At 37.9% G+C, this 15,892-nt stretch overlaps 1 protein-coding gene across 9 annotated transcripts in view; it reads right to left on the bottom strand.

The window, feature by feature from the left end:
* Positions 1–152: 152 nt before the first annotated feature.
* Positions 153–15,892, bottom strand: part of CYRIB (CYFIP related Rac1 interactor B) — a 96,585-nt gene continuing 80,845 nt past the window's right edge. For all 9 annotated transcript variants that reach the window (XM_050314185.1, XM_050314163.1, XM_050314172.1 and 6 more), the window contains 9 exons: positions 11,381–11,502; positions 9,577–9,682; positions 8,410–8,546; positions 7,710–7,787; positions 7,495–7,611; positions 6,326–6,405; positions 5,046–5,172; positions 3,378–3,448; positions 153–953 (listed from right to left, as the gene is read on the bottom strand). In XM_050314185.1, coding sequence (XP_050170142.1) covers positions 890–953; positions 3,378–3,448; positions 5,046–5,172; positions 6,326–6,405; positions 7,495–7,611; positions 7,710–7,787; positions 8,410–8,546; positions 9,577–9,682; positions 11,381–11,502 — 902 coding nt within the window. In that variant the 3' untranslated portion in view covers positions 153–889. The remainder of the gene's footprint in view (positions 954–3,377; positions 3,449–5,045; positions 5,173–6,325; positions 6,406–7,494; positions 7,612–7,709; positions 7,788–8,409; positions 8,547–9,576; positions 9,683–11,380; positions 11,503–15,892) is intronic.

Here is a 15,892-nt window from a genome sequence, read left to right as displayed (position 1 = left end):
ACTGGGCTTAAATCAGTGGATTAGGCTGGTGCTTACTGGTAATGAAACAGCAGAGTTTTCACTATATAAAATTTATAAATTTATTTTTTTTTTGTAAAAATGCAAAGAGCACGAAGACATCTCACTCAAAATACTGGTAAATCAAACCACACTTAGAAAAATGAAAGCTGATTTTATTATCTTATCCACAGCCAATCATTTGACATGAACATGCATACGTAATTTTGCTACGCACACACCACAGTTTAACGTTAGTTATTAAAGGTTAAACATACAACATACATCCTTACAAAAATGAGTCAAAATGCAAACGTAACTTTTAAACAAAACAGTTTTTACTCATTTAAAAAAACTTTTGTGTTGGGTACCATTTTGTACAAACACAGTTAATTTAAACAAATCTGCTTTTAGTTTCCTCATGGTTGCACATGAAAATAAGCTGCAATAGAAAATGAAGTCATCAAGGGATTTTTAAATAGCAGAAGTAGGCAGTCTTGCCATGCAGAAGAAGCAATATTAAATATTAGTTTTTCAAAAAAAGAAAAAAACCACAAGTTTAAAAATATTTAGTTCAAGTCACAAATCTTTCCCCAGTACAGAGAAATCCAAATGCAACGCATAATTAGCTGCCACTCAGGATGGCTATTCTGAAAAGTAGAAATACTTTCCAGAATTGATAAATTTCTTTGATTTGGCACAGAAAAGAAGTCTGAGCTTACTTAGGAACAAGAAAGTGATTAAAAAAAAAAAAGGGTAAACAGGAAGAGAAAAAATAAAAAGCAAGAATGAACAAGATAGTAGTTGCAATCACTAAAAAAAAAAAAATAAATCTGTGCATCTCAGTCATTGCAGAATACTGTCTACAGCAGGTGCGAATTCCAGGTAATTGTTATTGCAACATGGATTTAATTTGCTTGGAGGTAGTCTCATCATTCAAATGCTTTGTTGTGTACCTAAACAAAGAAATAAAAGTTGACATGAGCATAGAGGCTATTGCACTTTGACTTAAAAAAATACGTAATTTCTTTGTTTATGGTTCAACCTGACTGTACCAGAGCAAAACCCTCAGCCATCGATCACCACCCACTCCATGGTTCCCCAGAGCACAAATCAGACATCCTGATCAGAAAATGCTGTCATCAATCAGAATTCTAACCCAGCAGCCTTGCACCAAGGGGAGTTCAAAAGAAGCCTCAGCTGGACATTGGCTTCTGTGCTCATAGGCTATTTCATAGTAAACTCATATTATCACTAATCAGACTAACAGTAACATCAGACTAACTCTGAGGTCTCTGCCCGCAGGAAACATCTTCAAATAAAACAGCGTCAGAAACTTTTCTCCAGAACTTCCAGTGATCAAACCTTCCTAAGATCCCTCAATGACAATGGATTTAATAATTTTTCAGCCTAATTTCCTGCTTAGTTAAGTGACTGCTGCTAAAACTAGAGAGCATACACACGTGCTTATTTCAGCCCCTTTCCCCTTCAAAATTCTCTAGGACAATAGCACATTTTAAAATTCCTATAAAAATCTTAGTAACCTCTATTTTTAAAAGGGAGTAATGTATATCCTTAATATTGGCTTCTCTGTATGATTAATTTCTCTGATCTTCCTTTCTAACTAATCTAAAAGCAAATAAAATCTTATTCTGTAATTTAAATTTAACCCGTTAAATTAGCACTTCCATTGTTATCCACAACTGCAGTGATATCTATTTGTTCACTTGAAGAATATATAACGACTTTTTCGTTTGGAAATTAATATCAATGTAGATTTCTGAACTCTTTAGTAATTTATATTTTCCACAGACAAGCAGCCTAAGGTTTTCTGAAATCCTGAAAAGTTACTGTACTTGGTATTCTGCCCACGTGAAAAAGCTGAACATGATTACAATGCCCATATGAATTTCAAATTACAAACAGCTGATCTCCTTCCAAAATCCTTACCACCTTCCACTTGCTTTTGAAACACGTTATCTATCCCCTGAGGAAACGTGAGAACTTCTAACACTCCTCCAGAATCACATGCTCAGATTTGGACTTAACTTGCATGACATCATCTTGAACCTGCTTTCATCACACAGCGGTTCACCCCTGCATCTCTTCCTAACACTGCCAAATGTGATTTAAAAAACATTTGAACGTCCTGGCCAAGTGGCTAATCAAGTGTATGAAACCAGGGCTGTTGAAGCATCTGTGGATGGAAAGGGTTGGCGTAGGGAAAGGTCAGTCTGAGAGCACGGGTTGAATTTACACCACTACACACATCACTACACAGTGAGTGAGAACCTGAACTGCACCTTCCATGTACTTTACTAGTGTCAACAAAGATGGGAAAAATGAGGTACCTGTAAAGACTGGTGTTAATTTGCAGCTGCAATCACAATAAACTAGTCAGAAAATAAATGCTAATGCAGGGTTTTCCCTCTGGAAGCTTGTGTTTTTACTGATCACCATCTCAAAAGGTGATCATGTAAAGAAGTTCAGAAATGACCAACAACATCATTTTAGCATGGAAATACTCACATGAAGTCCCAAATTAAGAATAGATGTTTTCTTTCATTTAACTGCTAATCTGAAAGAACTTGGCAAATGAACCCACTTACAGCACCACATTACTTTACTTCTTACCATATCATAACACACAAAAAAAAAAAAAAATAAAGAGAGGTCTAATGGAATTAAAGCAGTTTCACCATGGATAAGAAAAAGCAATCACAAATGCTCACTTTCTGGCACGACAAACTGAAGCTTCCACGTTCCAAAGCAAGTGCATGAGTAACAACATCCAGTTACACCTATCTGTTACCAAAGTAATATGATACTTTTCCAAGTAAGGACAAGAACAAAGATTTAATCTACCTATAACATTTTGGGACCTTTTGCCACTCCTCCAATGCTGGACACCCACGCAAAGAACATTTCTGACTATAGATACAGCTTTATGACCCAAATTAGCAGGTTTTAGATTAATATACTAAATTATTAATTTTTCCTTACTTCTCCAATTAATATGGCAAATTCTTGTCTCATCTGTTCTACAGCAAAAGAACTGAGACTTGTGCCTTAAGTACTTCCTGAAAGAGGAACAATTGCTAGTTACTTACCCCACCATACTGACTCATTTTTAACCTGTATGCAGGTAATGTACACAAAAAGCTATCTTAGAATGACAACTGCAAGTTTACAACCCAGCTGTTAAAACTGGTTTTCTCATGCATCCTTGTCTCAAGACAATTGGAAGACAAGCCTGCAATAATCACATTCATCTTTCCCAGTAACAGTGACCGAATACTTTGGTGCTTAAGAAAATGCCCTGGACAATTAATGAAATTTCACATCAAAATATTAACAAAATCCAAACCAAAAAAGAGTACCTGAGAGCATTTAGAAGGCCTTCTACACTGTTAGGAGGCTGGTCTTTAAGAACTTTGATGCATCCTTTCATCTAGGAGTCAAAAAAAGATACAGTTTTTTTCATGTTAGTACCTTCTGAGTTTACAGAAATGTTTTATATTCAGTTTGTCAAAGAGAAAAAAATAAGTATTTAAAACCAGCAGCACTGTAAAGACATTTTCTGGATATTAGAAAGGAATTAAGCTTTCAGTATTATATTTTCCTATGACAGACTGGCTTAGCTACTTAAAAAGCTGCATTCTGAGTGCACCCTCAGCAAAGTTTGCTGATGACACCAGGCTGTGTGGTGCAGTCAACACGCTGGAGGGAAGGGATGGCATCCAGAGGGACGTGGACACGCTTGAGAAGAGGACCCGTGTGAACCTCATGAAGCTCAACAAGTCCAGGTGCAAGATCCTGTGCCTGGGTCTGGGCAATCCTAAGCAAAAATACAGGCTGGGCAGGGAATGGATTGGGAGCTGCCCTGAAGAGAAGGATTTGGGGGCATTGGCGGACAAACAGTTCAACATGACCCTGCAAAAAAACCAAAAAGGCAAACATGTCCTGGGCTGAGTGGGCAGCAGGTCAAGGGATGTGATTCTCCCCCTCTATTCTGTTCTTGTGAGGCCCCAACTGGACCCAGCTCTGGGGTCCCCAGCAGAAGAATGACATGGACCTGCTGGAGCAAGTCCAGAGGAGGCCACGGAGATGCTCCCAGGGCTGGAGAACCTCTCCTATGGAGACAGGCTGAGAGAGTTGGGGCTGTTCAGCCTGGAGAAGAGAAGGTTCTGGGGAGACCTTACAGCACCTTCCAGTACCTAAAGGGGGCTACAAGAGAGCTGGAAAGAGACTTTTTACATAGGCTTGGAGTGATAGGATGAGGAAGAATGGCTCTAAACTGCTACTCCATCCCTGGAAGTGTTCAAGGTCAGGCTGGACAGGGCCTTAAGCAACCTGATCTGGAGGGAGGTATCCCTGCCCATGGCAATGGAGCTGGCACTAGGTGATCCTTAAGGTCCCTTCCAAGCCAAACCATTCTATGATAACTTCAGACAATGCCAACTTTCATGTCAAGCTCTGCTTTATCAACCTTAAGAAAAAAAGAAGGGAACTGTAAATAAAAATACTTGTTTATCATAAATCCTTTAAGAATTATTACATTCAGCCAGTGAAATAATGACCAACTCTGTAGCTAGTACAATAGGATAACAGACCATTTTAAACCAGGAAGCCACATACAATAACAGCATGTATTCCACAGGCTTACGAACTAGCAGTAGAAAGTTAAAAACTTGAAGGCTGTTGCATTATGAACTGAGCTATTTACCAGACAGTGAGGAACCAGCCAGATGCCGTTATTTTCAGTTGTTCTGATTTGGATCTTTCAGCACAACCACTGTTTACAAGTATTTCAAGACACTACCTGAATTCCATAAAACCAGATTTTACATGCCTAACAATGACCATTTACATGCCTGAAGGCCTAGCTTGTGTTTCTCACTACTTAAATATGTATTTTTGCTCGCAGCTACCACTACCCATTTAGTTTGAATCCAACGTATACATCCGCTACTGGAACTTGGAAGACAGAACAGGAACCTACACACAATTTAAATACTCAAGAGATCATTTAGCAACAATAAACTTACATCAATTTTTGAAGTTTTGGCAAAAGCGCCCACTGGATGCACGTGGTCATAGAGTATGATGACACCCACCATTACCCTCAGACAGAATGATACTGTTTCCTCATTTGTAAACCTGCTTCTATATTCACTGTAATTCAAAAACACAGGTTATTATCTACAAAACACAGGATAAGAGTACATACTAGTAACATACAACATAAGATTAAAGAGAAAAATTCTACTATAAGTCCTCAGAGAAAAAAAGAATCCTCTCCCTAAAAAAAACTAAATCCACCAACTCCAAGCTTTTGATAGTTTTCTTTTTTCCTTTCAATAACCTGCCTACAAATCAGACAACTGCGTAGAAAGATTTACCTCAAGATTAATAAAGATTCTCAAACCTAAAAAAGGACCCTGCTGCTAAAAAGATTAAAACAATGCATACTAACTTTGCTTTCAATGCTTCCTATTGTTTTCCCTACCACCGTATAATACACAAACTTCTTACTCAGGGGCAAAAAAAAGGTAAAGAAAGCAAGCTAATGAACAATGTTTGACTACTTTCCTGAATAGAACAGTCCATTCCTAAGAAGGATAAGAATATAAATGTTTGGAGCTCTTAATGTACTTCAAAACAAATGTGCTGTGGTATTTGGACAGAAAATTATTTAAATAAGACATAGCTCATGCACAAGTAATTTTACCAGTGCAAAACTATTTAAAACACAGAAGAAACAGGTAAAAAGAAAAAAGAAACAAAACGAAAAAAACCCACCAAAACCTAAAGTTTAGTCTGACTTTTTGGTCATACTCTGAGTGCCTGCCAAATGTACAGTAGACCATAGAATGCCTTCGTGCCTGGAAAACATCTCTTAATTCCCTAGACAGGGGTACTGTCATTTTGTTACAGACATCAGCTGGGCCAGCCCACAAGGACGAACCATCCAGCACATTGCCCACAGCCCCTCTTTCAGGAGGCCCTAGGCAGTCATGCTCAAATAGTCTATTTCTCTGAATTATACATGAGAAAACCACTTATAAAGAGTGCCAAGAGGTTGTCTAGCTTCCATAGCCATGCTATTTTTAAATATTAATATGTTCAGAAAAGTAGACCGCATGATTTGCATGGCTAGCAAAATGAGACGCGGTAGTTTCATATCAAGGTAAGCAACTAGGCTGGTAAAAAGAAAACACCACAGTCCCTAATTACCCCAATTATATTTCTTTCATCTTATGCATCACAAGTCACATCTGAGATACAGAGATGACTCATACCCAGAACAAGCACTGTTTATACTCACGGGGTTTCCAGCATGACCCTGCACACACTGGCCATGGTGCTTAAGCAATCTGTTGTATTCTCTATCGGTAAATTTTTATTCTGCAAAAGATCAACAGTTTCCAAGTCAATTCTTGGGAAATATTGTGCTACAAAACCTAAATCAAATCAGTGATCTGCTGGCATGGCAACATGGGGGAATTAAAAACATCAACACAGTATGGTAAGTTGGGTAGTTCTGCACCTTTTCATAAAATGTTACCATATAGATTAGCAATTTCCAGAACAAAGTCTAACACACAGGTTTTGCTTGCTTTGTGAAGTCAAAGTACTACACTATTGACACTACTGACTTTTGGCAAATTTTAAAGGAATCATCTAACTTGCTCCTTAAAGACAAATTTCTATAGCCAAATATATTCATCTGCTGTAATACTAAAAAATCGTAGCAGACAAACATCACAAAAAAATGTAATATAAGAGGACAATTTTCTTGAGGCATTTCAAGCATAAAGCAGAATTTTAAAAAATATTAAAAAACACATGTATCTTTTCATTAATCATGTAACATACAACTATTTTTAATTAAGAAATAGTGTGCATTCTTTGCATGTAAGCCAAAAATCACCACAGTTACCAGAAGGCAAGCACAATACTTGCAGTGACTGGATTTTACCACCAATATTTATCTAGGTAATTAAGAATAAATAGGGATGTGTGAAAATGTTGGAATACTTTTCCCATTCAGATTCCTCCTGTTTTGCAATAATGTAGTATACTTGACTCTACACAGTGAAACCTTCTCTTGGGAAGGAGAAAAGAAAGGTACATTTGTATTCCATTCCTTATTTCAAGCACACAGAATTAAACTGTTTTGCTTTTAATTTTCTGAAATTTCTGCTCTAAGCCACCACCAAAATGGAGGCATAATACTTACATGTCCCACCTCCCTCTCTGAGGAATGCTATCAGCACTGATGTGACACTATGCACTAACTTCTGGTGACACAAAAAGTGGCTGCAGTCTCTAACCTCTACAGCATCTGGGAAAAGACACTTCACATTTCTTGAAGCTTCAAAAAACAAGTTTGGTTTCTAGATGGCAAATTAAGCCTGGTAGAAGTTTTCTGTTCCAAATCATGCCTGGCCCTGTGGTGCTCTGAAGCACACTATCCAGGACATACACTCTTACCTCTGACACAAACTTTGTAGTAGCATCACTTAAGGTTTTCAACATTGGCGTTGCTTCAGCGTAAAATAAAGACATTCTGTTTGCCAACTCGTTATTTACTTCATTTTCTCCCTCTGCCTACAAAACAGAAGGAAATGAAAATTTAGTTGTTCTGTACATGAAGAAGAGGGGTGGTAGCATAAGATTATATTTTATCTCCTCCAAGGGTTACCTACTGGGACATTGTTAATTCTCATACGGCTCAGAGTTCTTCTATAGTAGCTGAAGTCATTCTGTATAGCAGGATTTGTCATCTAGAGAGATATGGAAGCAAGAGAGTTGTGACAAATTCAAGAAAAATAAGGACAAGTTTTCATAAAACATAATATAAGAAAATATCCGACTTCCTGAAGTAAAAAGGTCTGTGACATGGTGGGAACTGATAAGCACAAAGTAAAGCTTTCTGGTTAGTTTCTCAGATTTTGCAGAAGAAGATCTAACAGGAAAAAGAAAAGGAGCAGGAGTTGGAAATTAGAAGGTTGAAAAAAAATTACTTTCCTAGTTTGACTCCATGTATCAGACCAGCAAACTAATAATCATTTCAGCTTAATTCTTCGCACATCAGCAAGAAAATAGCTGGACTATGCACGTGCACAAACTAAGAGTAGCAGCACTATCCCAAGAGATATGCCAAATTTGGATGAAGAAACATGATTAATATGAACTGAAATATAACAAGTGCCTAAAGCTAATATGATATTTCATCTCTTTCCAATCTAATCTAACTCTAGGTCAAGCAAGCAAGCCAAATACACTGGATCTTTGAGTATGTACTGCACACTCTGTTCTAGAACAGAACACAGCCCAGATTGCTTTGGTAAACAGACCTGGCTTCTTTTTGCCAGCCTTTGTGCTCACAGAACTACGAGTCCTTACCTTGAGCTCATCAAACCGGAGTGTAAAGTGAAGAATTTCTGCAAACTGCTTTGCGAGAGCCTGCTCTCGCTCCAGGTGCTGCGTGGGGGAATACGGAGTGCTCGTCAGGGCTCCCAACAGGCCTCGTAATCCTGCCTCTGAAACAAGAGGACACAATTTTTCCATATACAACAGCATCTGCTTCTTGTACCTCTGTTGGCTGATATCCTGCATGCTAGACTCAAAATATATACATCTGCCAACATACATGGTGCTTCATAATAAAGGGGCTTGATTAATTGCTTATTTATGTGTCACTGTTGTCATATTTACCTACAAATTGCTGTACAGACTAGGTCTTAGCACTGACAACCATAAAAGAAGTTTCTGAAAAGGTTTCATTCAAGTTTTGCCTGCAACATTTGTGTAGAACATATTTCAATAACCTCTGTTAGCAGACTTCAGCCTTTAAAACAACACAGAATTCAAGAGGCACATTACTACAAGCAGAAGTCATGTCTTAAGATAAACTCATAATCCACTTCCTGTTCATCTTCTTGAGAAAAATGCCTCACCTCTTTAACAAAGCAGAACTTGCCTGCAAAAAGTTTCCATGTTTTTAACTAATTTTTTTCATGAGTTATGCTAATAACTCTGATTAAAAGTGAGATAACAACAGATAGTTTGTCAAAAAACCAAGTCTAATAGGTTTAATCAGCTTAGCCACCACATCAGTCAAGTTGGTTTCATAAGAGGTATGAAGAACCATCTTAAGTATTGCAGTGAACCAAGATCAGGCATTTCCACAGACCAGGAACAAATTATACAGACACTTTTAAATTCTCTTATTATGAGAAACATTAACAGGACTAATGCCCAGATTATTTAGTCTACTAGTTTTCAAACAATCAGATGGTTTCTGCTTTCTGGAGTTCCTAAAGGAGTAGGGGAAGAGGATGACAAGCAAGCTCCCATTCTCTCTCTCCTTTCAGGCACCCACTGAAGCAAGTCTGCTGTCAAATGCAAGAAGGTAGTACACAGACATAAATAAGACCCAATCCAGTGTACAGAAGGAATCTATACAAGATGAGTTTGTTTCTATTAAGAAGTTGACCTAGATGGGATCACATATGCCAAATATACTAATTAATGAAGACAAAACCCACAAGTTAATACCTTTCCACTTACCTAGTCTTTGAGAAAATTCATAGAATTTCTTTAGTTTGCCTACTAGTGGCACAACTGCACCCCATGCCTTCTCTTGCAGCTTCTCATCATTGGGATGCTGTATTGCCTTAAATTAGAAAAGGAGAGGAAAACAGTATGCTTAGATTAATTGAGGTACTGCTGACTAAAAAAATTATAAAAAACCTATGCAGGACAATTGTTTAAAGATCTAATAACTAAAACTTCTACCTACTGAGAGGTTTTCCAGTTGAGAGACAAGCCTGTACTAACCCAAGTCTGTTCCAAAAAGGTCTAAGTAATTGTGTTGAAAGTAAGTATCTTGAACAGGAAAACAACTTGGAGAGAGTAGAAAGAAATTGTTAAAAATAAAGTCACTCAGATAAGAAAATTTACATAATCAGATTTCATTAATTAAAATCAACAATTTTACTGTGGTTCCTCCAAGCAAAAAAGTTTAGCAGTCAAAGCCTCATCCTAATGTTGGTATCTATCACCAATTCCTGAATTTGTGAAGAAAAAAAACCAACCAAACAAAATCAACAAATTTGCTGTGAAATTCAGGCTAAATATTACAGGAGCATTTAAACATAAACAACAATATAAAGCACCACCAGGACATTGTGTATACCAGATCTCTGAGGTATAGATCTTGTCTTTACAGTACACTTCCCAGACATAATACCTTAAATTCAACCCTCCAGGTTTTTAAGATAGAAACTCGGCTACTTAACAACTGAAAATATACTATGAAAAAAGAAATAAAAATGTTCATAACTCTCCTGCTGCATTTTCACAGTCAATTCCTTGATTCAAAAAAATGTGTTGGTCAACCCTGGGTTGTGAGTTGCATCACACTCCCCTCGGGTCCCTAGAAAGACTCCTTCCTGAGATGTCTCCCTCCTCTCAGGAGTGTCCCTCCTTTCTCCATGGGAGCTGCAGGTTTCTTTGCTAAGCCACAAGTTCCTGCCTGATCCTCCAGCCTCTCCCTGAGCCTGCTCCTTCCTTGAAGAACAAGTAAGCCACCTCCCCACCTAAGGGGTTTTTGTGTGACACAGTTACCCTTCTTAAACCTACCTGATTAATTCAACAGAGAGAAAAACTCCCAAAGCTGAATGTCTCTGAGTATCTCAAATTCATCTAGAGAGAGCAGAGAGCCCTCCTATCTAATACTATTTCTTAAGGGTATGCTACAGTGAGAAACTCCTCACTTCGGGAGTATAGCAGCCCCCATTCCTGCATGTGAGGAAGAAAGAAAGGGGGTTGGGAAAATATTTATCCCACCCTTTCTTAAACATAAAGAAAAAATGGAGTGACATTCCATATAGAAATTCTGCTTCTGTTCCAAACATCTACTGTAGTAAATAAAAGCCCATTAAAAGGGATTGAAAATGAGATGTCTTTTGTGTTAGGATTACCACACCAGACTTCTCCAATTACTGCACAAGAAGATGTCGACACTACTCAGCATTGCACTGTAGTCACACCACGCTCTTTCCAAATTCACTACTAACTCAAGGAGAGCTCATGCGGGAACACAAAGAAAAATCAATAGCAACAATTCCCTGAAAAGTTTGAGAAGCATCATTTGCTATTACACATGTGGATTAATACGACTGAAACAAGCGACATCTGTTCCGCTGTTAAAAAGAAACATTCCAGAGCAGAAATTCAAGACAGTGATTTTAATAGACAACATGCTCTGCCAAAACAGCTCCTGCAAGCAAAGTTAAAACCCAGCAGTATTTGGTTAGGGTCAGACAATGAACAACCACAGGTTGTGCACAATTGTAATGCTCTAGCTCACCTCTCGTATTTCATGGCCAGCTCCTCTATATGACTGCAAGTCTTCCAGTATTCCTTCTGCATCCTTTAACACTACATTCACCTGATTATAAATTTCCTTTTCAGATTCTGTAGGTTGGGCATCTAAACAGCAGAACATATTACATGCATATATATATATATTTAGCAACAATATGGAATTCAATAGGCACACCATCACCCATGGGACAAATTCTTCATGCAGCAACTCATCAAGAATTTCCATTCCCTGAAGAGCTACTACAGTGTATGAGGAACTCCAGGAGAGCAATTTTATTCATTTTAGTAGTCTCTTAGCTTCATTTACCATCCCAAAAAACCACCTGGAATCTATCCTTCCAGACTTATTTAAAACTGAGTTAGGAGAGGAAATCCTGATGAGTTGTCTTTATGACTATCAAGTCATCTCACCTTGGGGTGCTGTACAGGCTCACTGGAAGAGACTTAGGTAAGCACTCAGACACACTCACTGCAGATTGCACAGGAGGTGTCCATCTCTATTGCTATCTAGAAACACTGCATCAGGTCATTTTCCATCTTCTCTGCCTCATCTTTAACTGGCTGGGAGCCATATCTTTTACTTCAAATACAATTAATTCTCAAAACATACTCTTTATCGCACTCATTGCACAATCAGAGTTGAGAACAAAAAGATCTCGCGTGAGCTTGTGGGCTTTTTTTTTGTCCCCCATCTTTAAAGACATATGTTGTCTCCCAGGTTTTTTATAATTAGTAAGGACTTCCCACATGATCAAATGTATATTTGATCATAATTTCAAAAAGCTACAAATATACTTTTAAAGAAAGGCAAATCTGTAAAAGGTATGTTTTGAGAAGAATCAACAAAGGGCTTTAACCTTTAAAAAGAATCACCTAGTGCAAATAGCTTGGACATGGTTTACCCGAAATGAAATAGATTTTTTTCTTTTAAAACTTTGATGGAAGCTACAGGGTTAGTTCCTTTTAGACTAATATTAAAAAAAATAATTGTTAGTTACTGAAGCTCTTGTAAGAAAAAAAAACACAAACAAAACCAAAAAAACCCCACTTTTCTCTTTACAGGGGGAAAATACATTATGAAATAAATATCATTGTATTTCAGTCCACTATTTCCAATGCCAAAAATCAGGGGTTTAACAATAGATTCTTTTTTATAGGGACAAACAAAAGCTATCTAAGGACAATATATCCTCATGACTTTGTGCAGTTTAAGGAGTCTGGAAAATGTCTTTTTAAAAGTGCTTTTTCCATGATCCATACATAAAACTGCCCATAGAAGTTAGGTAAAACTTATATATTTGAAATAAAACCCCCATAGTATTCTATTTCACATTAGAAAAACACAACAGAAAATGAAGTTTGTATTAGGAGAAAACAAATTTCACATGCATTGCCCGTATGGATTTTTCTGTAATTTTTGTACAATAGTTCTTATTTTTATGGTTTAATGTATAGACAGTGCGTATTACTGGCAAATATGCCTATATATAGACCTTGCAACAGTTTAACTAATATTTTGAGAAACATCAAGAATTAGTACTGGTTAAAAAAAAGCTGGTCACTCCTTTAAAAATAAATAAAAGAGCACCACATTGATTAGGCATCGAGTAAAAGTGGCCAGTGCTTTTCAGACCATCACAAAAGTCACATAATTTTGAAAGCTGCTGAAGACTGCTGTAAGAAATGAAGACAAAAAATGAGGAAAAAGAGCAGACAGGGAAGCACCAGCTGACTGGCAGCAGTTCATGCACCAACATGAAATGCTGTAGTGAAATACAGACTAAGACGTGAAGCTCTGTAGCATTCCAGACTGTGTTATTAAATAATGCAATCAAGACTTGTCACTTGGATCGTCTCACACTGAGTACATCTCTTGCCTACTTAATTTTTCATGCTCTTTTTTCTTTACCCTGTGTAGTAAGGAGAGTTCATTTTTCAACACTGGGAGGGCAGAGCAGAAGGGCCCACAAGAACTCCTGCTCCTCATTTCAAAATACACCAATAAGCAGAGCAGCTGCAGTTCTGTGACCCTCCATGAAACAAAAACCATCTTCCAGATATGATTTTAGTGGTCTTCACTGAACAGCTGGCTAGGCAAGTCAACATCTTCATCACCTCCGATAGTGTAGGACGTAATCAGCCAACTACCGTATTTCATTTCCCTAAAATATTCCAGGAAACCTATATCCAATGGTTTATAACTTAATTTGTTGGGGTAGTGGGTTGTTTGTTTGCTTGTTTTGATTATTACCAACTTCCAAATATCAAACTGTTCTAAAACCCAGTAGGTAGTGAGTTATTTATTTTGGTATGCATTTCATCTTGGACCTCTCATTTGGTGGACCAAGTCCTCTCCAATAAAAGAAATCTGTAAACCTGATTTGTCCTAACTAATTTCCTCTGCCACCTGTAATTTTTTTTCCCACCTAGAAGGGAGCTCACTTTTATAAAGCAAACTTGAATTCTTTTAAAATCCCTTCAGAATACATTTAAGATTTTATTAGGACAGAGATAAAAGGCATGATACAGAAAATCTTCAAGACTTAGTGCTGCTTGACCCAGAGCAAATGGTTTATTTGCTTCTTAGTGCCGGTCAGGGCACTACATTCTCAAAGCCCATCACAGGTGGAGAAAGGAGAGGTCCCTCTTCCTAAGCACAGTTGTCACCTTGACTAGTTTGAGGTACCATTCCCATATTATGGGAATAGTATCCCTCAGGATGTACCTGAGGACTCAAGCTATGGGACTTGTCTCAAGAATCACTAATTTTGGAACTCATTTTCATCAATGTGGAGTGCACAGAGTAGGAAAGGGAGCTGTACTTCTGGAGTTACTCTGGCAACTAACAAAAAGCAGCCAGCAATGCCAGGCATCCAAATAGGAGGATGAAGGAGACAAAACGTCAGGGATTTCCCTTTTCCCCCCACATCCATTTAGGTTCCTTCTATAATCTTAGAACGAGGCTGTGCCTTCACCCAGAAATGCTTTTCCATTGGAAAACCAACTGGTTCTCCATCTTCTATGGACAATAGAAAGAACAAACACAGTAAGCACAGCACAGTTCACTGAGATGTTCTGAGGTTTGATGCTGTTGCCACGGGAGCTGACCCCTGGTTATTCAGGGCAACTTTCCTACTTTCAATCCAGTAGTAGAGAAAGGGAAGACTGAGGTCCTGCAAGCAAGTGGGGAGTTCATCTTTAAATTAATTTTAAATTTAATCACAATGCTACTGCACTAAATGCAATATACACTTAGAGTTTAGAATGCTCACACCATACAGTCTTAAACACAGAAGAGTAGACTTGCAACAATATACAAACATTGTTATGCGAACTAAATACTACAAAAATATGACAACATACGGCATGAGGGGGAACACACACATTTAGTGACTATTTAAAAAATATATTTGGCTAGCCTACAGAACTAGTAGGCAGAGAAATTTGGGGTTAAAAGTTTACGCTGCACAGCAAACACTACTTAAACTGAGATTTTCCCAGGGAAGAACACGTCAAGTCATCTGAAACTGTCTGGGACAAAACTCACAAACAAGGGAGAGAAAAATCCCAGACTGCTGGAGATGAAATAATTTATTCATCTCTATCAGCATTACTGTGGAGAACACTGTCTCTGTGGCTCCTCTGAAACCTGGCCAAGTTCTCTGGGGTAACACAGAACACTGTCAGCCCCAGCTTGAGATCACCATCTGAAAGTACACTGTATTTTAGCTACTACTCAAATCACTAAATTTGGAAAGGATTTGCACTGTGACAGAAATGACTCTAATGTAAAAATTGAGCTGTAAATTTCCCACATTACAGGTGGCTGTTTTATGTGAACAATACTGTCCTTGCAAAGCTGTGCACTTTGCTCATGTTCAACTGGAACTGCACAGACTTTAGCAGAATACTTAAGACAACTCTTTGCTTCAAATAGGTAAGGTGAATGACCAAATAAAGCATAAGCTTAACCAGTGCTGGGGCAAAGGAAAGCCAACAGCCCATCATATCATTTATCAGAATGTTTTTTGCATGTATTCTGATAGTCAGTCACACCAATCCCTATAATCTAGCACCAAGACAAATATCTGGGGGGGGGGGGAATAGCAGCCAGAAACCAGTCTAAAATCTTTCTAGATTTGAAGTTTTTAGCACTATAAAGCTTTATGGACATTGATTTTTAGCTCTTTGTGATACTACACAAGAAATGTTTAACTAGCCTGCTCACTTCAAAGATAGATCTATCCATCTATCTATATATGGATTTAAGAACAAAACAACAAAAGCCTTCCAACTGCCTATTATTGGGCCAGACGTAACACAGAATTGTCAAATTTGTGTTTAATACAGAGTTTACTTGTCCTTCCACATAAAAACACAACATTAAGTATCACAAGATAAAGTGCCAAGTCTTGAAGAAAGATCTTGACTGTGTCAAAGCCAAGATCCTGTCAAGGCAAGCTATCTGAAACAGAGGAGAAAGAAGCATGGATAC

Source organism: Myiozetetes cayanensis, unplaced genomic scaffold (assembly GCF_022539395.1).
Source record: "Myiozetetes cayanensis isolate MyiCay16 unplaced genomic scaffold, myiCay2020 scf1, whole genome shotgun sequence".
NCBI lineage: Eukaryota > Metazoa > Chordata > Aves > Passeriformes > Tyrannidae > Myiozetetes > Myiozetetes cayanensis.
The sequence above is the reverse complement of the archived record's forward strand: the minus strand, read 5'-3'. Positions and strand labels throughout refer to the sequence as shown.